General features: G+C 35.0%; 6 protein-coding genes across 6 annotated transcripts in view; 4 read left to right on the top strand and 2 right to left on the bottom strand.

Moving 5' to 3' along the window:
* Positions 1–119, bottom strand: part of HELRODRAFT_74564 (hypothetical protein) — a gene marked incomplete at both ends in the record, with an annotated part of 2,971 nt that extends 2,852 nt beyond the window's left edge. The window contains one exon of the mRNA XM_009014633.1: positions 1–119. This exon is cut by the window's left edge and continues 8 nt beyond it. Coding sequence (XP_009012881.1) covers positions 1–119 — 119 coding nt within the window.
* Positions 120–1,272: 1,153 nt separating this feature from the next.
* On the top strand, positions 1,273–2,593 carry HELRODRAFT_151661 (hypothetical protein; the record flags this gene model as incomplete). Its single annotated transcript, XM_009014632.1, has 6 exons — positions 1,273–1,389; positions 1,463–1,577; positions 1,709–1,788; positions 1,994–2,171; positions 2,332–2,399; positions 2,543–2,593. Coding segments are annotated over 6 exons (609 nt in total), but the record flags the coding sequence as incomplete, so codon positions are not given.
* A 463-nt stretch (positions 2,594–3,056) lies between these two features.
* HELRODRAFT_190644 (hypothetical protein) lies at positions 3,057–8,569 on the top strand (the record flags this gene model as incomplete). The annotated part of the gene is made up of 16 exons (XM_009014631.1): positions 3,057–3,166; positions 3,520–3,610; positions 3,751–3,923; positions 4,076–4,148; positions 4,375–4,466; positions 4,748–4,790; positions 4,901–4,989; positions 5,245–5,357; positions 5,554–5,647; positions 5,745–5,898; positions 6,050–6,375; positions 6,465–6,613; positions 6,697–6,805; positions 6,920–6,983; positions 7,160–7,327; positions 7,470–8,569. 16 exons carry the CDS (start codon positions 3,057–3,059, stop codon positions 7,905–7,907), a joined length of 2,286 nt encoding a protein of 761 aa, XP_009012879.1. The 3' UTR covers positions 7,908–8,569.
* On the bottom strand, positions 8,523–13,748 carry HELRODRAFT_140021 (hypothetical protein; the record flags this gene model as incomplete). Its single annotated transcript, XM_009014630.1, has 14 exons — positions 8,523–8,594; positions 8,662–8,841; positions 9,039–9,139; positions 9,572–9,671; positions 9,765–9,905; positions 10,270–10,382; positions 10,899–11,023; positions 11,512–11,615; positions 11,902–12,036; positions 12,304–12,436; positions 12,700–12,775; positions 12,944–13,120; positions 13,339–13,470; positions 13,628–13,748. Coding segments are annotated over 14 exons (1,710 nt in total), but the record flags the coding sequence as incomplete, so codon positions are not given.
* A 1,173-nt stretch (positions 13,749–14,921) lies between these two features.
* Positions 14,922–18,610, top strand: HELRODRAFT_168769 (hypothetical protein; the record flags this gene model as incomplete). The annotated part of the gene is made up of 3 exons (XM_009014629.1): positions 14,922–15,155; positions 15,314–15,658; positions 18,593–18,610. 3 exons carry the CDS (start codon positions 14,922–14,924, stop codon positions 18,608–18,610), a joined length of 597 nt encoding a protein of 198 aa, XP_009012877.1.
* A 2,868-nt stretch (positions 18,611–21,478) lies between these two features.
* HELRODRAFT_168768 (hypothetical protein) lies at positions 21,479–24,394 on the top strand (the record flags this gene model as incomplete). The annotated part of the gene is made up of 5 exons (XM_009014628.1): positions 21,479–21,567; position 22,526; positions 22,855–23,074; positions 23,619–23,758; positions 24,131–24,394. 5 exons carry the CDS (start codon positions 21,479–21,481, stop codon positions 24,392–24,394), a joined length of 714 nt encoding a protein of 237 aa, XP_009012876.1.
* Between the last annotated feature and the right edge of the window lie 479 nt (positions 24,395–24,873).

Genomic DNA, 24,873 nt, shown 5'->3' with positions numbered 1-24,873 from the left:
AGACGTATAATTTTAGCCCCTCTTGTCGTATCTAAGGGATACCACTTCTCGATGCCGGCAAATGTGACATCATAATCAGGACTGTAAACTATTGGGGACTGGCCGACGTCGATATCGACATTCACTAAATCCTCTAATAGTCTGTAAATCAATTTTTAAATTTAAATATATAATAATCAATCTATCAATTAACTAACATTAACCAATCAGCCAGCCTGCTACTAACCAGTCAATCAGCTAATTATTAATCAATCAATTAGATTAAATTACATTAGTGACTAATGTAATTTAATTTAATTTAACTAATGTAATTTAATGATTAGTCTAATGCTAATCTCTAATCTAATGTAATCCCTCTTCTTATAATTATTATTAAATTAAAAATTACTAAATAAAAATTAAAATACCAAAAGAAGAATAGCCTCAAATACAAATACCTGCATGAAGGCTGGTAATTAATGTACTCTTCATTATGTTGATAGTCATCAGCCATATATTTTCAAAAATTTATAAAACTCAATTTAAAATTGATTTTCTAAATTTCTCAGGTGAAATGCTTGATTTTAAAATTATTATTTACAGCGACTAATTACTAATATTATTTGTTGAATTAATTGATACACTAATTTACTGTAAAAATAAAAATTCCCATAAAATAATGAATTAAAATTAAATACTAGATTTTAAATTAAATCGTCTTTAATATTTATTTTATAAAAGTGAATCGCAAAGTATGAATAATTATATAAAATATGAAGAGCTTCATTTCGGTAATTTCATGCAAATTTTTTTAGTTTTCATTTTTCAGGCTTTAATAAATCAATTTGAAATTTGAATTATACCAAATTTTAATTTAAAAAACTTTATGAAATAAATTTTTTAATCAAATATTTATTCGAAGAAACTATAAAAATGATAACTTTGTAGAAATTTTCATGCATTATGAGATAAAATACAAACCATACCTCTTGTTTAAACGTCATCATAATATAAACTTAAATAACAATAACATCGAAGAGAATTAAGTTTTTATATACCGAATTAAATATATAATTAAATTAAACAGTTAAATTCTTTATTTTGGTTGTTAAACTTACAATTATTTATCAAAATAATTTTATTAACCGGCTAATTGTAGCACATACAAAACTCTTATCTCGTTTTATATTTCAAAAGAGAAAAATAAAATTAATTCTAGTAGAATTAGCAGACTAAGTTATGAAAATATAAACATACTATTGCTATTAAATGTAATTAAAATAAGAAGAAATGTTTCGTGACGAGGAATTCGCCGATGCCTGTTTGGAAATAAATAATCCGGTTTTGAATAAATGGGAATTTTTCTCGGAGTCATACAATAAAGACATCAAAGTTTTCAAAAGCAGTCAAGTAAATCAGTCATAGAGTTAATATATTCGATAAATTATGAAACAAATGGTATAAAATTATTCAAATTTATTAGGATTCGAATTCATTTGCATTCAAGCTATATGGAAAGATTGATACCCCGCCAAACATATGCGCAGAGGCCGTCCTTGATTTGGATTATAGAAAAAAATGGGACCCGTATTTGAAAGGTGCTTTTAAAAGTAGTTTAATTAGAAAATGGTGGTTATTTCGGCTGAATTATTGGTCGTTTATAATTTTTTTTACAATAAATTTTAGTTAAAAAGTTCAAAATTTTACTTAATTATACTACATAACGCAGAGGTGAATGTCATATCGACGACATCTTTCAAGGCCTGTTACTGGCTGACTACCCTACCATTCCCAATCTCAAATCGCGACGTAAAAACCATTTTTCTCAAATTTGTACACATTAAATTTATTTTATTTTACAGTGTACAACTATTTTTCGATTAAATTTAACTATTTTATACACAAATAATATTGGCAAATATTGAATATTAATGAGAAAACATCTGATACAAATCATCGAATCGTCACCAGAAAACAATATCAACCGCGCATTTTCATACACCCCAACTGTTAGTTCGTGTTCGTACAAGAAATGAGAGAATTAGTGTACAACAACAAACATTATTGGGTGATATTATCGAAGGTGGACGACAGTTTGAACAGGCTGGTCCCCAATAAGAAAGGGGTCCTTAGGGTCTCGTCAAGCAGTCAGACCATTGCGCTAACTTCAGATGGCAATACTGGATGTCGGGGTACTTTACTGAGTTGTTTTTAATGAATTGTTAAAGTTTTTTAAAATTAAATCATAAATTGTTAGTTATGGCAATGTGTTTTTTCATATATAACTTAAACGGTTTTGATTGATTGATTGGTTGATCGGTTGGTTGATTGATTGATTGTCGATTGTTTCAGCTTTCTGCCATTACTCTGAAGTGCCAGGAACAAAAATCCCGACATGGTTTTTGAACTGGGCAGCTAAAGTAATTTATATCCCCACAATTTATTTGAATTTTTCAAATTTAATCAAAAAATTTTCTTAAAAAACGAAGTGATACTTAAAAATTTAATTGAAATTTTTATTAAAAATGAAGTAACTTCTAAAATTTATGAATTGAAATGACAGAAGGGCGTTCCGTCTTTCCTTGATAAGATATGCCTGGCCTGTGCAAACTACGCCAGGATCCGAAGCAAGGATTTAAGACGGATGCGGACGAACGTGAAAGAAACGCCGTGCATCAATGCTTCCAACAATTTGAAGGAAGAGGAGGAAGATAATAAATGAACAACTTATTCTCAATTTTCTTATCAATTCAATCGCTTTTGTCAAAATTTTTATTTGTTTCATTATGTGATGAATAATGACTTTAGCTTTTTGTATCAAAAGTAGTTAGTTTTAGAAAATATTAGCAATTCTAACACTAACATATATAGAATATGTAACAATAAGTTATCACATAACGTATGATATGATTGACTAAATAACTTCGACAAAATAAAAATTATTGTTTTATGGTCCTTTCCGCGAAAATTAAACTGAGATATAAAATCACTAATGCTTATGTGAAAACTGTTTCAATATAAATTAGTGAAAGAACTTTGAAAATATTACTGCAATTGTTTAAATATAAAAAAACAAAATGTCGATAAAATCGATAATTAGATTAAGCGAAGATGTCATAAACAGAATTGCGGCTGGAGAGGTCATCCAACGTCCAGCTAATGCTGTCAAAGAAATGCTTGAAAATTGGTAACTTTCAGTTTAACTTTCAATATTTTACTGTTTCAAAATTAAATATCTTTACCTCGCTAGTTCAAAATGGTTAGAGGTTAGTAGTCTAGTTGAGAATTTCATTAGAAATGGCAATCAAGAATCAATCCTAAAAAATAGTTATTGAAGTTAGATTAGCATTAGTTATTAGTAATTAGCAGTTAGTTTTAATTTAACTTTAATTAATAAGAATCAGATTAGAATTAGTTAGATTTATTTCTAATCATTTATTTAGTTTTAGTAATTGGTTATAGAGCAATATACAATATATACTTTATAATATATATATATACAATATATATTATATAACTTTTTTAAAATAATTTTTTTAGTTTAGATGCTGGTTCAACAAATGTTTCAATAATATTACAAGAAGGTGGACTAAAGTACCTCCAAATACAAGACAATGGTTCTGGAATACCGGTGTTTTAGTATATCTTACTCTTTTAGATTAGTTAGAACAATTTTAACTAGTTTTCAATAAAAAGCTGTTACTAATCCTCTAGTCTATTTCAAATATTCATAATGGAAACTTCCAAAAAATATAAATAAAACCTCTCCAGAAAGAAGATATGGATATAGTATGCGAACGATTCACCACGAGTAAATTAAAAAAATTTGAAGACCTTACAAACATTTCAACCTACGGCTTCAGAGGTGAGGCCCTAGCCAGTATAAGCCATGTGGCCCACATAACCATCGTTTCCAAGACCTCTGATTCTCTTTGTGCATTTAAGTTCGCTTTTTTCTGTTCATGTTTTTTGGCAAACTACGACAATAAAGCACAATTATAATTACATAAATAACAATAATGATACTTATAGTACTACTTTTGTTACTACTATTGAAACTAATACTCAGCTACTAATTATAAAATGTTGGCGATAGGGGTACATATTCAGATGGCAAATTAAAAGAGTCCTTAAAACCATGTGCTGGTAACGTCGGCACTCAAATTATTGTTAGTATGTGTGCGTATTTGTGTTTATGTATATATGTATGTATGCGCGTGTGCGTGTGTGTGTGTATATGCGTTGGTCTGTGTGTGTATGCGTGCATTTGTGTGTGTGTGTGTAAGTATGTATATATAAGTTTTTATAAAGCATATAAGCCTAATTTAACCATACACATATGGAATATGTGCAAATATTTTTTATTATTGTTTTTTTTCTTATTATTATTATAAGGTGGAGGACCTATTTTACAATGTCCCAACCAGACGATTGATCCTAAAGAATGCAACGGAAGAATATCAAAAAATTGTTGATGTCGTAACAAGGTGGGTGGGATATGGATGAATGAGTGGATGGATGGATTGATGTGTGCATGGGTGAATGAATGTATAGATAGATGAATGAATGTCTGGATAGATGAATAAATGTACGGATAGATGAATGAATGTATAAATAGATAAATGAATGAATGCATGGATAGATGAATGAATGCATGGATAGATGAATGAATGGAGGAAATGGTCAATGACTTGTTGATTGTAATGTACTATTATTCTTATAATTCCTTTATCATTATTGTACATAATTATATTATTTTTTACCTAAGATATGCCATACACAATCCAAATGTTGGTTTTCTTGTAAAAAAGGTGACCTTCCAATACCAATATATTTTTTTTGGTAATTATGACTCTAATTATAACAATGTTGATTTTATTATACATGGCGCTATTAATACCTACCTGAACATCCCACTTAGCAAAATGAGACTAACCCAGATTTGAAGACCCAGTCAGGCAGTAGTAGATTGGATAACATAGCCCTACTCTTTGGATCGTCCATTGCTAAGTTCGATTTTAGTCAATTTTTTGGGTTATGATTGACAGATGGGGGACTCCTTTTATCTGTATCTTTCTTGTTCACACACTCTGTTTAAAATTTTCTACGTTTCTTTTTTTCTGTCTTGTACTATCTCTCTCTCTCTCTCTCTCTCTCTCTTTCTCTTTTTTTAGTTACTTTTTTTTCTTTCTCTCTCTCTCTCTCTCTCCATTTCTCTCCACGTTTTGCTAATTATCATTCGCCCTAATTTATTTCAATCACAAGAGAGATCTTATCATTTGAACATGAAGATAAGAAATTGTCCTTCAAATTAGCTGGATGTGCAACAAATGCCAACTACTCTTCTAAGAAAAGGGCCTTTATCCTATTCATCAATCGTCAGTTACGTTTTTTGTTTTTAACTTTGCTTCATCAGTTGAACAATTATTAACTGACCAATCATCAACCAACCATCAACCAATAAATTATTAATTGACCAATCATCAACTGACCAATCACCAACCGACCAATCACTAACCGACCAATCACCAACCGACCAATCACCAACCGACCCATCATCAATTGACCAATCAGATCGCAGTGTTGAATCAACAGATCTACGCAAAGCAGTTGAGAGCGTTTACAATGCTTATCTACCTAAAGGAAGTTACCCATTTGTTTACATCAGGTGTGGTGGATGATGATAACGATGAATGAATGATTGATTGAATGAATGAATGAATGAATGAATGAATGAAGGACTGATTGATTGATTATTGCGACAGTTTAGAAATCAGCCCCCAGAACATTGACGTAAACGTGCACCCAACCAAGAGTGAGGTCCATTTCATGTACGAATCTGAAATTTTCGACTGCGTTCAGAGGCAGTTGGATTCGTGTTTGCTGGGCTCCAACACATCTAGAACATTCTACACGCAAGTGTGTGTGTGTGTGTGTGTGTGTGTTTGTTTGTGCCCACGTGTGTGTGTAATTCGAAATGGGCGTACGTGCGTGTCCGCATGTATGACACTGTTTGTTGCTTAATATTATTTATATTATACTGATATTATTATTGTTATTACAATGCAAGACAATGCTGCCATTGAAAATAATCGAAGAAAAGCCAAAAAATACGTCATCGTCATCATCGTCGACCATAGCAGACAATGCAAGAAAGAACCAAAGATCATCAATAGGTAACAGCTTAAACACCAGTGCTCATTTGACCATACGAACTGACCACAAAGCCAGAAAGATAGACTCGTTTCTCGTCGGGAAATTCAATAAAGGCCAAATTCTAAATGGCAACGCTGATGACGATGATGGTGGTGGTGATAATGATGGTAAAGATGGTGGTGGTGGTGGTGATGATGATGATGTCGGGGATCGCCGAATCGTTTCCGCTATGGAGATTGAGTTAGCTTTCATCTGCTAAATTCCGTCTTCCAGTTTATATTTTCTTTATAAACTTTGGGTACTATTGTTATTATTATTATTATTCGCAGTGTTACCGAATTATCTCCTTCAAATTCTATCAATAATAATAATAATAAAAGCAACAACAATAATAATAATAATGCGGCTAAGAAGAGAAACATAAAATTGACGAGCATACTCCAGCTAAGAAAAGAAATTGAAAGTAACATACATAGCGGTGGGTTTTTCCTAAGTTTATATATATATGTATATATAATATTTAATATGAATAAATAATAATAATTATAATAATAATAATAGGAATAAGAGAAATAATAAGAAACTCTACGTTTGTCGGCTGCGTTGATTTGGAATGGTGCCTAATACAACACCAGACCAAACTGTATCTCATGAATATTAATAAGATGAGGTTGTGATGATGACGATGATGATTTATTATTTTTATTGTCAATATCGTTTTTATTATTATTGCTATTATTTTTTATTGTTATTATTATTGTTACCAACATCGTCGTCACCACAGCAAAGAATTTTTCTATCAGATTTTAATTGAAGATTTTGGTAACTTTGGTGTCATCAAATTGTCAGTTAGTATTATTGTTGTTATTATTATTATTGCTATTGTTATTATTATTGTTGTTGTTTTGATTGATCTTATCGATTTGTTTCTATATTATGTTTTATTATTAAAATCTCAATTAATAAATTTGAAATTTAAAAAAGAAAAATATGATCATCATTATCAAAACTTCCCGCTGCTTAGCAACCGGCATCCATCTACGAGTTATCCATATTGGGATTGGACGACGAGAGGAATGGCTGGAGCAGGAAGGATGGCTCGAAGGATAACTTATCCAAATTTGTAGTTGAACTACTGTCATCCAAGTCTGCCATGCTTTGGGATTATTTATCCATCAAGATTGATGTTGAGGTGATTGGTTGGTTGGTGAATAGATAGAATGATTGGATTAATGACCTATTAAATATCTGTCGGATAGCTCGCTCCACAGATGAATTAATGCCGGAGTTGTTACTACTAAGTCACTCATAAACTTATGAAATACATTTTTTAGAACGGTGACCTACTATCTCTGCCTCTGATAATGGATAACCTGACCCCTGACCTCGATGACCTACATACGTTCGTGTTGCGATTGGCCACAGAGGTTAACTGGGACAAAGAGAAGCCATGCTTCAAGACACTCTGTCGCGAAATTAGCTCGTTTTATGTCTTCAAAAACGAAATTAAATCCTCGAATAATGATAATAATAATAAGGTTGATAGTAATGAAAATACGCGGTCTATAAATAGCAATTCTAAAAACCCGGAGGTTATTGAAAATGGGAGCAGTGACGATGCGCGCGTGGAAGAAAAAAAATGGACGATCGAGCACGTGATTTATCCCGCCCTTAAAAGTTTCTTCCTTCCGCCGAAATCGTCTGCTGACGATGGGAGTCTGTTGCAAGTGGCCAACCTACCCGACCTCTACAAAGTTTTTGAACGCTGCTGAGCCACATTCGTTTTATTTTAATGTGACTATTATATTTATGGAGGTTATTTTCTCTATTTTATTCATTATTGTTTAAACATTTTTAATTTATTTTTCGCTGAAGTTATGAAAATACAATTTTAAACGAGTAAGAGATTTCTGTTAAGCGTTCGTGGACTGCCTCGGGTCTGGACGCAAATTCGTTCTAACACGTCTCGATGATCAGTTTGAGATGGTTGTACATTTACAATGTGTTGTGTTCATTTTTTTCAAATAATAAAAGTGGGTAGAATTTATTTGATGGTTTTGTATGTTCTCTACTGACAATTAACTTTCGTATCCTCACAACGTCCATTCAATTCTTCATAATCTGCTTCTATATACACACGCCTCCACAGTAAAACATTCTGCCTCATCTTTGACGAACCCTCTGTTATCGACCTCGCTAGTAATATCACGTGAATTTTCGTTGTTGAAAAAATTGTCCTGTGGTGGCGTCATTGTTATATCTATACCGTTAATAATTATCGCTGACTTGGTTTGTTTTAGATTAGTTAGATATTCGTCGGATTGTGACTTTGACTCGATATCGTCGTCAGCTTGAACCTCAACTCGTTGAACGAGGTCGTTTAATTGGTACCTTCCCGATCTGTGCTCCTCCAGAGCCGGCCCCCACTTGTCGCTGGGCGTGGTTAACTCTTTCAACAACTACAATCAAATTTAACATAAAATTAATAATGTTATTGCTGATTATTTCCTAAAAATAGTGTTAAACTTCGCCACGTACTTTTGCTCCGCCATTTCTGCAGAAATAGATTAGACTCATGATAGGAATGAATGCAATGCATATTCCCGTTATAGACCACACGATTATTTCTGCTCGAGGGGGGTACATGTAGGTGTCGGAGAATAATGTTAAAGGTCTGTATTGCACACCCATGAATACGATTGTAAACTGTTTGGGATTAGTTATTTTTCTTTGTATTTTAATTCTATTAAAAATTTTCTTTAGCGATTTGTAGAGGTATCAACAACAGACAGACAGAATTGGTAAATACGCGCAAATTTACGCACCTCAACCATTCCATTATACAGTTTATAACTTCGTCACTAGGACGAATACTACACTTTTTAAAACAACAAGAAACATACGATGATGATCGCCGGAGATACAAAGGACCACGTAGTTTTGAAGTAGATGTTTGGTTTATGACCGATCATCATCTCAATATCGTCTGAAAATCTCTTTAATCCTGTAAAACAAATAGCTCATCTTAATTATCAAATGAAAATCTTTTTAAACTTTGAATCTAATTTTCCATTAAAGTTGTCAAATATTTGAATTTGTATAAAAATTTTATTACATAACTATGGTAAATTATACTTCAAATTTCTACAACCTAACATATTATTTGAATTTCAATAAATCGAGCACTATTGACTGGCGAGATGTTTAAATGGTAAAAAAGCCAGTCAGTGCCGGGTTCGATCGCAAGGATTAACGCGTACTACATGAACCTACACTGTGTGTGTGTGTGTGTGTATGTGTGTGTGTGTGTGTGTGTATGTGTTGTTGAATCCATCGAGAGTCCGTAAAAATCCATACTACTAGATAGCCGAGTTATTGAACATTTTAATAAATTATTCTAAATTGGTCAGTTTAAATATAAAAATTCTTTACTGACCATAAACGTAAATCAATAGAAAGATTTCGACGACGCCGACGACCAGCAATGGAAACCCGCTTAAAGCTGCATCGATTAGACTAAACAAGTAGAAACCTCCCTTGAGTGATTTAAATGAATAAATTATGTTAATTAATTAATTCATAATTCCCAATTAATTCATCACAATTAATTCCCATAATAATTCACCTACATTTGTAACCATACTGAGTCCAATGAGATAAAATAGGCACGTGAAGACAATTCTAGTCGTCAGAGCTCTTCGCGAAGTTTTGAAGAAAATTTCTCCAAACTCGTCCATTAACGCACAGAAGAAGCTTTCCGTCATTGAAAACTTTCCGGGTCAGGAAATAATAATAATAATAACAAAAATAATAACATTTATTATTTATTATAATTATTTAAATAATTTTTATAGTTAGGTGAATGAATGAACGTGAATCATGATATGAGAGAATTTCATTACATCCTAGCATGGCCACAGCATCAGAAGTAGTGTCATACCTTAATATCTAAAGTACCATGTAATATTTAAACTACTAAGTAATATATAAAGTACTATGTAATATCTAAAGTACCATGCTACCATGTAAAACCTGAAGTACTGTGTAATATCTAAAGTACCATGTAAAACTAAAAGTATACCAAGTAACCACGTAAAACCTGGAGTACTTTGCATGTAAGTAAGTGTTACATACCATGGAACTTAAGCCTAGTGTCAGCATCATGAGAAAGAAGAGGAGACTCCATAGCGTAGAGACTGGCATTGTACTCAATCCTTCCGGATATACTACAAATACTAACCCGGGACCTATAATTATAATTATATTATGTTGATAATTATTTTATAATTATATTATATTATGTTAAATTATTATTTTGTTCTCTGCCCAATTCGTTTAATTCTATAATTTCATAGTTGCATTTAAGTGCTTTTTGTTATTATTTTCAATTTTAATTTTTATATTTCTATTCAGCAAAAAGTCTTGGTGACCTTATCCTGTATGAGAATCGTGGCCAATGAACTCAATGACACACAAAGTTCAAAGTTCAAATATATATCATATATAATCATTCAATCAAATCACGGAATTTCTGGGTGGGAATTGAACTAAAGTATACTTGAACTTAAAGTTAACCTGGAAACATTTGGGTCATTATGCAATCTTTTGCAGTTAATTATTAGCCTGCCACTTAATCATCTTCTCCATAAGGTGTAATAAATGCATTTGTGCGTGACGTCATTTTCGCCCTTACTTTCGGGTTAAGATTATAAAGATGTTCAAAGTTCAAGGTCAAAATTAGCCAATCAAACAAGGTAACTTACCACTGGCAGCCACCTGACTGACCGGGACATTTTTATTGGCTGCCATGTACCCAAGGACGGAAAATATGGCAAACCCACCGTAGAAACTTGTACCACAATTTATCAACGGTATTAGTATTGAATCTCTGTAAAAAAAAATTTTAAATTAATTATAAAATTATGATGACGACACGATTTTTTTAAAACTAGTTTTTCATTTCGTTTGTCTTACATTTTTTGTTATTTCACATTTTATTTATTTAAGTACATAGGCACACGCACACGCACGCACACTTAGACACACACGTATGCAGTGCAGACAGACGAACACACATATAAAATATATATACTCTATGTTAAATATAAGACAAATAAATTTTAATTGAAACCGACTTAAATAAGATTGTGGCTTTAATTCGTATTTTTTGATTAGTCAATCATTGTTTATTTATTATTATTATTATTTATATATTATTATTATTGTCTTATTTACTGTCAGAACTTCAGTATAATCGTTACTTATAAGTACAACGCTATTTATTATAAATTTTGTTTATTATATTATTGCTATAATTACTTATTATTATTACTACAAATACAAAAAACAATAATAATAATAATAATAATAATAAACCTGTGACAGTTGTTTTTGAAAGCGTTATAGCTTGCCATAGCGATCAGACCGCCCGAACACAGCGCCAATGAGAAAAATATTTGTGTGGCAGCGTCACTCCAAACCTTTGTGTGTGTGCGTGTGTACGTTGTACGTGTGTGTGCTTGTATGTATATGTGTTTGTGTGTGTGTTTGTACGTATGTGTGTGTGTTTGTTGTTTGTTTGTGTGTGTGTGTGTGTGTTTGTATATGTAGATATGTGTGTTTTTGTTTGTTTGTTTGTGTGTGTGTGTGTGTGTATGTGTGAACGCAACAATGTGTGTGCGCGTGTGTGTGAGAGAGAAAGAGAGAAAAAATAAATTGCGTGTATAAGCGCGCGCATGTGTTTTTACTTGATTCGTTCGTACTTACCTTAGCTTCCTTTAATTTCGACCAATCAGGTTTCAGATAGAATATGAGCCCCTCCCTCGCCCCTTCCAAGGTCACGCCCCTTATTAACATGATGGTTAGGAGGATGTAGGGGAAGATTGAAGTGACGTAGACGACCTCGTTAGGTGAGGAAAAATTTGAAATTACTTTTTATATTTTAAAGAAAAGTTTGCGAAATCATTTTTTACACTTTAAAAAGTTACATAAAGTTGATAAAACTGAAAACGAAATCAAACGATATGACTTTGTGTTAATTTGCCCAACAAAATGTTACCGACAAATAAATAGTCTCTAATTTACTTTGTTACGATTTAATTAATTATTTAAAAAATGCAGATAAGTAACCAAATAAATAACAAAATTAAGAAAAAATTCCATAAAAACCTTTCCCAGCGACGATATTCCTTTAATAAGCACCAGGAAAACAATGAACCAGCACAGAAGCAAGCATATCGCTAGCTGCCAAACCAAACGACCAACATTGTCAAACTCTCCGGACATCTGTAAAACTTTCCTACTTTTTGGCGTAGAAGAAGTATTTTTGAGGTGTTTTTTCAGATTTGGGTATAGTTTTTGTATCAGTAGGTATAGTTTATGTAATGGCAGGCATATTTAAGTTTATTTTCGGTTTTGATATTGTAATAATCTGAAATATCCATTTAATAAATCAAATGAGAAAAGTCGAAAAAGCTATTTATACAAAAATTAAAATGGAAAATAAAATACTTATTTTAATGAAAATTAAACAAGATGACATGATTAATGAATTTTAATTCTCACTAGAAGTATTCCTCGCTTGGAGTCCTCAACTGATTGACTGTCACGTTCAAACCATTTACAATCACGCTACCGTTAGCTGGAAATAAAAATTTCAGTGTAATGGTTAAAATGCCTGGCACTGCTGTCGCAGTTACTGGGTTCGAATGCAGAGAGATCCCAGCCTATCACATGCAATGTGCGTTTATTCACATGTTCTGCACATGTCAGAGCCACGCAACAAAGAACAAAAATAGTCAAAAGTTACTGATATTCCTGTAGATGTCAGGTGTGGCGCAAAATTTCGTGTTCCAGATATTTCCACAGCTGGTCCAGGGCAGGACTGAATTGAGGGAGGCGAATACGTAGTAGAGGATCCACGATATGATGACGTTGTAGTAACTTGTTATTATGACGTTTGTTATCACCATCGAGTAACCAAGTCCTTTGTGTGTGAGTGTGTGCGCGTTCGTGTTTGTGAGTGTGTGTACGTGTGTGTGTGAGCATTGCTCCAAATTTATTATACAAAAATAAGAATTTATTCAGTAGAAACAAATCATCAAAAAGATAAAACATAATTATATGATCGAAAGTTATTTATAAATAAAGGTTAACAATTTTCAATTAATCTTAAAAAACAAATAGTAGTAAAAACGTAAAAACCCTTGAAGAGCGGATTTATTTTCCAAATGGCAATTGGACCTAGACTTGCAAACTGGCCGAACGAAAGTTCGAGAAAAAATAAGGGTATGCCAACCAAGGCAAGGGTTCCAAAGTAAGGGATCAAAAAAGCACCTGTGGTATATATGTTTAGATATGTGTGCGTACGTGCATGTGTGCGTGCATGTGTATAAGTATATAAGTGTGTGTGCATGCGCGTGTGTGTGCGTGTGTGGTAAATTTAAAGTCCCCACTATATATTTTAAAAACAAAATAAAAATTTGTTTCATACCCCCGCCATTTTTATAACATAGATAAGGAAACCGCCAAATATTTCCGAGGCCGACGGCATAACCCACGCACGTCAGAATAAATTCCACTTTGCCTCTCCAAACAACTCTTTTATTATTGTCCGCCATTAACTCGCCCATCCCTATTTTTCAAAATTTAAATTTGTAAACAAGTAAACATTGGATGTCAATGATAATTATAACTTATGGTTCAGCAATTTATTTTAAAATTCAGTTAAAATTGGTGTGGAGTGAAATATTTGAAGTGTATATATAGTCGATGTAATATGTATGTTATAAATATTATGTATAGTATTTACGTCGTTATACAATGTATTTATTCATGTACAAAAGCATGACTCTGGTTGTCTGTCCGTCTGTGTGTTTGTCTTTGTTGTGTGTGTCAGTGTGAGTGAGTTAAAACGAGTTAAAATTTTATTTGGGGCCCCCAAACGCGATGGCTTGCCGGTGGTGATCTGGGGGCTGAACTCCCCAGTTCTACAAAATGCCACCAAAGGCTTGTAGCGTGCGCGCTACCACCATCGAAGTCCTACTCCTTCCTGCACGTGGCGGGGGCTGCTACTAACTAACAGGAGAGGGCGAAGGCGAGTTACTGGCGCCTAAACCAGGTTCCGGGCGGATGGCGCTCGTAAGGAAATACCATCTAGGAGAAGGAAAACTGATTTCAAACTTCCGCAGCCTTGCGGCTATACCCACGCTTGGGAAAGGCCTGAGTAAACCCAGTTAAAAATCTAGCCAGGATAGTTGGCTACGAGGATAAAACTGCACCGCAGTTTCATCCAAACTTCTGCGTCCACACTGGTCGCTCGGCGTGTCTCAACTCGTTGTGCCTGCTGATACCGATCCCTGTGGAGGAGGGAGTGTAGCATGCCGCACAAACATGCTCCACTTAAATCAACCGGTGTGAAGGTGGTCTTGGTGGTCTGATGCTTGAATGGATGTGCAAACAAAGTCCTGCGGCGAGTGGCGACGGGCACAGGTAGAGAGTACTACTGGCAGTGTCTAGTCACAACTCAACACACAGGTGGCCTTGGTGTGATGGTCGTTTGTTGCTGATGGCTACAGCAATTTTCGTATCCTGCCAGGGTGACAAAGCAGCCCTATTCAGGGATGCACTGCTTTCTCCAACCGGAGAGGGGACTAAAAAATCTGTCCTAAAAAAAGCTAGCCAATATGTTGCCGACCTTGTCAGCCTACCGCGGCTGACTGGGTATCCTATTATGCGGTCAAAAGAAAAGAAAAATTTTAAATTTGGCTTCATGGAACGTCCGGACAATGTTGGATCTTGGGAAGTGTCATGAGCGTCGATCTGCCATTGTTGCGCGTGAACTTGCGCGTTATGACATCGATGTTGCTGCGCTCAGCGAGACAAAAATCTCTGCAGTAACACAGTTTGAGGAGAGAGGTGCTGGTTACACCTTCTTTTGCCAAGGTCATCCTGCAGGTGAGGTGCGTACTGGTGGAGTGGGCTTTGCCATTCGTAGCACACTCCTGAAATCTGTACATGAGGTACCTTATGGTATTTCACCACGCCTAATGAGGATGCAGCTCAACCTGGAGGGTGGTCACACTGCTATGCGCCAACGCTTGGAGCAACTTTTGAGGAGAAGAGCTTGTTTTATGAGCAGCTCGGTGACGCTGTTTGTTCAACACCACACAACCATCAGTTGTTTGTCTTGGGTGATTTTAACGCCTGTGTGGGTAAAGACCACATCTTGTGGCCAAAAGTGCTTGGACGAAATGGAGTTGGTAGGGAAAATTCAAATGGAACCATGCTCCTCGAATTTTGTACAGAGCACAATCTTGTGGTGACAAATACAGTCTTCCAAAAGGCTGACAGGAAGAAGACTAGCTGGAAACATCCACGTTCAGGACACTGGCATCTCATCGACTACATACTTATCAGACAACGCGATCTTAGTCTCGCTCGTCTAACTAAAGCGGTGCGAGCATCAACAATGTGGTCAGATCATCGCCTCATCAAGATGTCGGTGTTTCTTACTGTTAAACCAGTCAGAAGGCATCACAAAACTGTAAGGAAAGCCAAACTGGATGTGACTCGGCTAACAGAACCGTCAGCTAGAAATTTGTTCCGCGAAGCATTGTGTGGTGAGTTTTCAACAAATGAGAGCACAGAATGATCAAATTTCAAGCAGATTGGAGAGATAGCTGCGGTTAATGTGCTTGGATATCAGCGTATTAAGCATAGGGACTGGTTCGACGATCAGGATACGGAGGCACGTGGGCTGCTGGACAACATGCACAGCACCCCTCTTTCTTGGATGAATGACAGGGGCGACTGCGTCAAGAAAGCATGCTACACGCAAGCACGCAGTTTTGCACAGAGGAGGCTTCGTCAGATGAAGGAATCTTGGTGGTCTGCCAGAGCTGATGAATTGCAAGTAGCGGCCGGCCGCGGGGGCATGAAATCATTTTACAGAAATCTGAAAACTGTGTTTGGTCCCCGCAGCTCCGGTAGTGTCCCGGTACTGTCTAAAGATGGTCAAACACTCATCAAGGATGGCCATGGAATCCTGGCTCGTTGGGCTGAACACTTCAACAGTGTGCTAAATCAAGAATCCCGGTTTGATGACTCAGTCCTTGCTGATCCCCCTAGCCTGTCTAAAGTGGAAAAAGCAATCACCCAAATGTCGAATGAAAAATCTCCGGGTTTGGACGGGCTGCCGGCAGAACTCTTCAAATGTGGTGTCATCGAACTTAAAACCAGGATGGTGACAATGTTCCAAGACATGTGGGATAGGAAATCGGTTCCTCAAGATTTTAAGGATGCCCTTATCATTCACATATTCAAACGGAAAGGGAATCGTTCATGCTGTGATGATCACAGAGGCATTTCTCTGCTATCGATTCCTGGATAGATATTGGCCCGCGTGATCGTCAACCGCCTAACCAAGTACGTCAATGATGTTGGTATTCTTCCAGAGGGTCAGTGTGGCTTTCGGACTGGTCGTGGTACTATGGATATGATTTTTACTGCCAGACAACTTCAAGAAAAATGTCGTGAGCAACAACGCAAACTTTTCTTCGTCTTCATAGATTTAACAAAGGCGTTCGATTCCGTCAACCGTTCAGCGTTATGGAAATATCTCAAAAAGATCGGTTGTCCTCCGATTTTAGTGTCGATTATTCGCTCCTTCCATGAAGGCATGAGGGCAACCGTAGTTGAAAATGGTGATCGATCCCCGGACTTTGAGGTGACGAATGGTACCAAGCAGGGGTGTGTCATGGCTCCCTTGCTGTTTAACATCTCCCTAATGCTTCGAGTCGCCTTTCAACATTGTGTAGAGGGCATTCCAATCTGCTATCGCATGGATGGAGACGTTTTCAACATCAGACGCCTATAGACGAAGTCAAAAACACAAACCACAATAGTCCGCGACCTGCTCTTTGCAGATGACTGCGCTTTGGTTGCACATACACAAAGTGAAGTTCAGGCTCTGTTCAACTGTTTCCACACTACTGCAGAAAGGTTTGGACTCACGGTGAGCAGGAAGAAAACAGAGGTTCTGCACCAAAGCTATCCTATTTCGTCGGATTCTAAAGCCATCGTAACTATTGGTGGCTCGCAGTTGAACGCTGTGGATCGATTTTGCTACCTTGGTAGCTACCTCTCCAACACTACTGCAATCGATGATGAAATTACGGTTAGGATTGCCAAGGCTGGTGCTGCTTTTGGTGGTTTGAGTGGACGACTTTGGAAGGAACGGGGTGTGTCGCTGGCTACTAAAATATCTGTCTATAAGGCAGTTGTGTTAATCACAATGTTGTATGGATGTGAGACATGGATTACTTATAGGCGCTATATACGTAGACTCGATCAGTTTCATGAGATGTCTACGGGTTATCGCTAACGTTAAATGGGAGGATAGGGTGCCAAATACGACTGTATTGGAAATGTGTGGTATCTTGGGTATCGAGGCGTTTTTGTTACAGGCACAGTTTCGTTGGGCGGGACATGTTATCCGCATGCCGGAAACAAGAATTCCCAAACAGGTGTTTTTCGGACAGCTGGCTTCTGGAGTTTGCCTTGCAAGCGGTCCAGTTCGCAGATTTAAAGATAATCTGAAGGAAAACCTAAAAAAAGTCGGACTGGATTCTAAAACCTTGGGTGTCGTTGCGCTCGAGCGTTCATGGTGGAAGACACGCTCACAAGCAGCAGTTTCCGCCTTTGAGGAGGCGCGCATTGCAGCTCTAGTTGGAAAAAGAGGACGGCGTAAGCAGGTGGCCCGGGATGGTAACAGCACAGGGGTGTGGGTCTGCGGAACCTGTGGTCGTCAATGTACATCAAGAATAGGCTTGTTCTCGCATCAAAGGACTCATCAATGACACAATTCGTCGAACGCGACGATGTATTCCATGTGTGTGTAACTAACTAATATATATATATATATATATATATATATATATATATATATATATATATATATATATATATATATATATATATATATATATATCAAACTTTTATCAAACTATAATCAAACTTTTTAGAGAATAATTTTTAAATATTAAAATGTTAAAATATTAAAATATATATCTATATCTAACTAATCACTAATGAATCAAACTTTTAAGAGAATAATTTTTAAATATTAAAATGTTAAAATATTAAAATATATATATACATCTATATCTAATCAAACTTTTAAAAGAATAATTTTTAAATATTAAAATGTTAAAATATATATATACATCTATATCTAATCAAACTTTTAATAGAATAATTTTTAAATATTTAAATAAAATGGATTTTTTTATTTATAATTTTATACGAGGTCACTTGAGGATAAGTGTACTCAGCGCTCTTTGATCTATCACAAATATTTATTGTTACTTTAATATATTATTATTATATATTATTATTATTATATTATTATTATTATATATTATTATTATTATATATTATTATTGTTATTTCCACACAGCTAGTATTTTTGGTATAAATAATAAATAAGCAGTATATGTATAGATATATAAGTAAAAGTGTAGATTAAATATAATTGAACAAAGTATTTATATTCATATATTATATTATATTCTCCTTTAAGTGTCAAACAAAACGCACACACACACACAACACACACACATACATACACACAATTACACAAAAATTTGAAAAAATGTTAAAAATATTTATTGTTTTTCAAAAATTCAATAAATATTTACTCAGTACTTAAATATTTTAAGTATACGTTAAACGCACGTACGAAAAAATTGAAATTACGTTAAAAATTTTTTATTGAAAATTCTATAAAAATTCACACTTTCGAGTATGTATGGAACTTCTGTATAAACATAAACATGTCTGAAACAAAGGGGGCAGTTTTAGGGACAGACCTTCACCCCTCCCCTCTTGAAGATGTTACTTACATGGTACAAATTTTTCAAATACAGTTAAATGGTTTTAGCTCTTACACATACAATTGCATATTAACAACGTTAAATGTCTCTTTTTAAATTTTGAATAATTTTCTGGTTAACTCTGTGTGTGCATATATTTGTGTGCTGTGTGTGTATTTGTGTGTGTATGTGTGTGTATTCTTTATTCAGTTTGAGTGAGAAGGCAAATTAAACCAAACTCATTTCAACCGAAAATAATGACATAACACACACTTTCTTTCTTTCTCCTGCCTTATCCTTTCAGGACCATCGACCTCTACGAAACTAGATATTTAACACTGTAGTAGTTGAAATGTGATGATATTCAACAAAAGACACAAGAACTTCACGAATGTTATTCGTCGTTCGATCTCTTTTTCTTGCAATCTTTCCAGAGTTGTTGAATTTTCCATTCTTTCCTTTCCCATGGTGTGACCAAAAAACTTTATTGACCCCGTCGGATTATTCGACTCTTTTCATAACCGGATTGTTTTAATACATCCTCATTCGAAGTGTGAGAGGTCTAACTAATTTTCATAATTCGTCTCAAAAACCAGATATCAGCAGCGTTAATCTTTTTTTCTATTTCTATAGAAATTGCCCAGGACTCAAAACCGTAAGTTAGCTCAGGAATAATGTAACACCCTAACAGTTTTAATTTTCATTGATTTTACTGTTGGTGAGGATGTTTTTCATTTTAGAGTATGCATCTTTCGCCATAGCTATCCTTCGTTTGATATCCATACCACATTTACAACCTGAGGTAACCAGACTTCCGAGATAATTAAAGTTGTTGACTGGTTTCACTTGTTTACCATAAATGATTATGGAGCAGATCGGGGCGGTTTTGCTTTTACTGATAACCATGCACTCTGTTTTGTTTGTGTTAATTTGCAAGCCTTTTCTCTCACTTTCAAAAACCAGTTTAGAAACAATAGTTTGCAGTTCACTTTGAAACACACACATAAATAAATACCAGATAGATTAGGTATATTATCAAATATTCAAATTTAAATTTCTTTCAAATGAATACAGCCATGTGGAATGAACGTCTCCAAGAGCTCGTTGATCAAAAGGCACTGGAAAAATAGTTTTTTTAAAAGGTCTGCCCAAATTTGTTTTTTTTATGTTATAGCATAAAATAACATAACACAAACATACAGACACATACATACATGCTCACAAAAATGTATATATATATACACACACGTACACGCATGCTCGCATGAATATGCAAACATCCACACACTTACATATACAAACATGTGCATGCTTAAACGTACATGTTCAAACACACAATTCCAGACATATATTCACACATACACACACACGTACATACAGATATTCACACATACATACAAATATACACACAGACACACACAAACTAGGTTGCATTTCCTTTGCCATACGCAACGCGTTGCTTAGCATGCACGATATCCATGCCTCTCTTTTCTCATTATCATCTCTTCTCTACTCTATTCCTTTATTATTCTCCCCCTCTCTCAATTTAATACTCCGTTATTATATATCTCTTTTCATCGTTCTCTCTCTCTCTCTCTCTCTCTCTTTTCTCTTCTAATTTTCTTTCCGATGTTCTGCAATTAATTTCTTCTATACGTTTTCTTTTACCTCTCTCCTTCAATCTCTCTCTTTCTCTGGTTTTATACTGCTTAGTCTGATTCTTTATTGTCTTCACTCTGTCTTTTTTCATTTGTTCTTTTCCTTTCTCTTCCTCTCTATCTCCCTTTCTTTCTTTCTATTTTTCTCTTATAATCTTTTTCCATTTTCTATTTTAGTAATATTCTCTTTTTTCCTCTCTCCTATCTTTCTATCTCTCTTTGTTCTATTTTTTTCTCTTCCTCTTTCTCTCTCCCTTTCTCTCCCCCTCTAACTCCCGTTTCCCCCTCCCTCTCTCTCTCTCTGTCTCTTTCCTACTTTAAAAATTATTATCATGCATTAGCGTATCTTGACTTGACTGCCATCAGGGCTCTGCGTTCATCTTGCTCTAACTCTGCTTTTTTTCACATTAAAAATCGTTCTTTTATGACAAATGAATAAGTAAAAACCAATATATAAATATAAATAAATATTTATATATTTATTTAAAGAAATATATATATATATATATATATAATAAGAATTTTGTTATTTCTAGAAAATTTTAGTTTCCAAGTTTATAAAACAGATTCAAGAGTGATAACGATAGAAATGATTTTCAATAGCTATAATAATAATAACAAGAACAACAAAATTATTAAAACTGAATAAAGCCAAAACAACCAACCAACCAGTTGAATTCTTTTTAGCCATAAATAACCAGCCGGATAACTTCGGAAATAACAGAGGAAAAATTAACTTTTCAAATATTAATTAACATAATTAATTAATAATTTAAGTTAGAATCATAATAATAATAATAAAGAATAATAATAATGAACGGCGGGGGAGCTTACGGAGCCGGGAAAGCAACCGGAATGTTTGACGTCATAGGTTTCCTGAAAAAACCCCAGGTCATACTGAGGTTACTCTCTCTGGTAAGTTTGAAAAGTATTTTTATTGGTTGATTGATTGGCTGATTGGTTGGTTGATTGATTGTTCGGCTGATTGGTTGATCGATTGTTTGGTCGATTGGTTGATTGATTAGTTGATTGATTAGTTGATTGATTAGTTGATTGGTTGGTTGATTGATTGGTTGGTTGATTGATTAGTTGATCAAATGGTCCGTTTGTTGGTTAAATGATTGACTGGCTGGTGTTGTTTGAATGACAAAAGTAGAAGTCTTGATAGAGTTAATGGTTGATAGATAGCTGGTTGAGTGCGTGAGTGAGTAAAAGAGTGAGTGATTTTTGTGAAACTTCACTTACGGGTACGACCTTCATTTCAGTAAAACGCATTCAAACGGAATGCATAATCGAATGAATGAAAACGATCAATTAATCTATTCAATTAACAATCGGTTGGCTTATTAATTAGTTAGTTAATTGGTTGTTTGGTTGGTTGTTTGGTTGGTTAGTTGGTTGATTGATTGGTTGGTTGTACAGTCGATTAGGTGGTCGCTTAATTGAATATACGTTTAATTCGCAAACATACACATGCGTATACATACACACACTCATACACATACGTACACACACACTCACATATGTGGTGCACGATTGTTTACAATCACCATCCGCCTAAACATGGATCAATATTCCAACAGCGGTTCTGTATAACGCGATGTCTTATTTGTGTATACATACATACACACATACATACATACATGCATACATACATACATACATACACACATACATACATCCATACACACACATACATACATACATACGTATACAACTGGCCTATATATCATTCGAATGAGCGTCCAGTAACCCCTATACTAGAATAAAACCTAAAAAGTTACACACACATACACTTCTCTCTCTTTCTTTACACACATCACACAACACGCACACGCACACACACACGTAAATGATAAGAGTAGGTAGTAAGAGTGCTATGTTTTGGATCGTGGCTACCTGCTTAGGAGTTTCGAATTCTGCCTGAGCTAGCCTTTTAGAACTATCATATGTATTACGTGTGTGAACCATTTATATTATGAAACCAAGGAAAAATATCATTCCCAATTAAAGCTGAAAATTGAAACTGAACTCAATTAAATGAATATTATTTGTTATAAAAACCATTATAACTACCTTTGTGAATAACAATAATTTAACATTAACCAAATCACACAAACAAACTCACACACTTACACACAACCCACATACATACACACAACACACACACAAACACACGTACACCACAGTTCTTCTCGATTATAGTTTTCGGGTGCATATCGAGCCAGGCATGGGAAAACGACGTCTGTCGCTACAACGGAGACAGCAACGCCTGCGGGTTTGGCACGACGGTGGGGGTCCTAGCATTCCTGGGTCTTCTGGCACTTCTCGGCATTGATTTCTACTTTGAGAATCTGAGCAGTGTTCAGCATAGGAAGTATGCTGTTATGTTCGATATGGGATTCTCAGGTTTGCTGTTGTTGTTGTTGTGTTGCTGTTGTTGGTGGGGGTGTTGTTGTTGGTTGCTGTTTTTGGTTGTTGCTGTTTTGTCATTTGGTTCTTAGATGGTTAGTTCGCATAGGTCTTGCAATGTATTTCCCGTCTTCCTTCTCTCTCTCTCTCTCTCTCCTCTCTCTCTTTTTCTCGGTCATTTTCTCTCAATTATTTTGTTTCTAAAAATCGATATCAATTAAGAACGTGCGCTTGTACAATCGACCTTCAGTAGTAGTTGTGGCTGCTTTTGCTGCTGCTATAAATAATTTCCACTATACCTACTATTACTACGACCAAATATATCACGTTTCATTATATAGATGTTATAATGTATACACACATACAAAGCACACACACGCACACACATACAAACCCACCCACCCACATACAAACACATGCACACACAAACACACACATACACACACACACACACACGCGCGCGCGTAACAGTGCTAATGTTACTTCGTACTATATAACACATTAAAAATGTATAATGAAATCAATGCGACTTCTTTAACAGGTTTATGGACATTTCTATACTTCGTGAATTTTTGCTACCTGGCTGACACCTGGCGACGTACTGAGGTGGACAAAAGTGATTGGGGAGAGAGTGGCGTAGAAGCGGCAGTTGTCTTTTCCGTGTTTTCTGTCGCTACTTTCGTTAGTTTGCTGCTGCTGCTGCTTGTTTGCTAACGTCTGAGATGGTAGCGTTGCGGCTGCTGCTGTTATTATTCCTGAAGAAATTGAAATAATTAGCGACGAACGGGAATAATTTTATGTTTATGAGATGGAAAATGTGAAAAAACGAATGAATTATAAGCATTTATGTACAAAAATATATTTATTCAATTGATACTTACACAAGCGATTCAAAACCTGTCTGGTTACTTTAATTATTCTTCAACCAAGTGTGAACAAACAATCAAACACATTACATCCATAAAAATCACTTCTTTAAATGAACTACGAACTATTAATAAATCGAATTAAAAAAATTACAAATAAACAAAATTCCTCCCCCAAACCAAACAGGCAGGGAATACGGTCCTGGCCGTCATGAAGTATCGCAAAGGAGTTAGTGAGCCCTTCTCTGCCGGGTACGACCCAGAGGTCTTGGGTTCGACTAAACAACCCCAACAACAGCAACCCCCTCAACAACAATCAGCCATGCCCCAGAACCCATTTCCCCCATCATATCCCCAGCAAGGTCAGGTCGACCCGTTTAGGCCCAACCCTTTTTCAAATCCGGATCAGCGGCCAATGGGAGGCGGGGATTTTCAACCTGTGACCTATTGACCTAGTTACCTAACCAATCCGGTCAAGTTGCTACCAGTAGCTAATTAATATTAATTAGATAATTGCAGAAATATATTATATTTGTGTAATTGACGAGATATTTTGTTGTAAAAAATTTATAAAATTAATTAGAAAAAAATCAATAGAAAACATAGAAATAAAACAAAATCGTGACAATTCATTGCATTATCGTTAACATAGAAATGGTAGATGTAGGTAGAGTCAAAAGATATAAAAACTAGTTTTTTATATTTATGGTACATACAGCCGTTGGCAAATTTTTAAAAAACAATTTATGTAGCGTTTTACATTATTAATAAAATGTTGTTAGTGTCAGTCAGTGGAAGTGACATTATCATTGTTGTTGTCGTTACGGCTATGTAGATTTCAATATAGTTAATTTGTATAATTTATTCGTGTATCTTTTGTACGTGCGTGTTTAAATTAACACACACACACACACACACACACACACACAC

Source organism: Helobdella robusta (genome assembly GCF_000326865.2).
Source record: "Helobdella robusta unplaced genomic scaffold HELROscaffold_14, whole genome shotgun sequence".
Classification (NCBI taxonomy): Eukaryota; Metazoa; Annelida; class Clitellata; order Rhynchobdellida; family Glossiphoniidae; genus Helobdella; species Helobdella robusta.
Note: the sequence above shows the minus strand (reverse complement) of the source record. Positions and strands in the feature narration are given on the sequence as shown.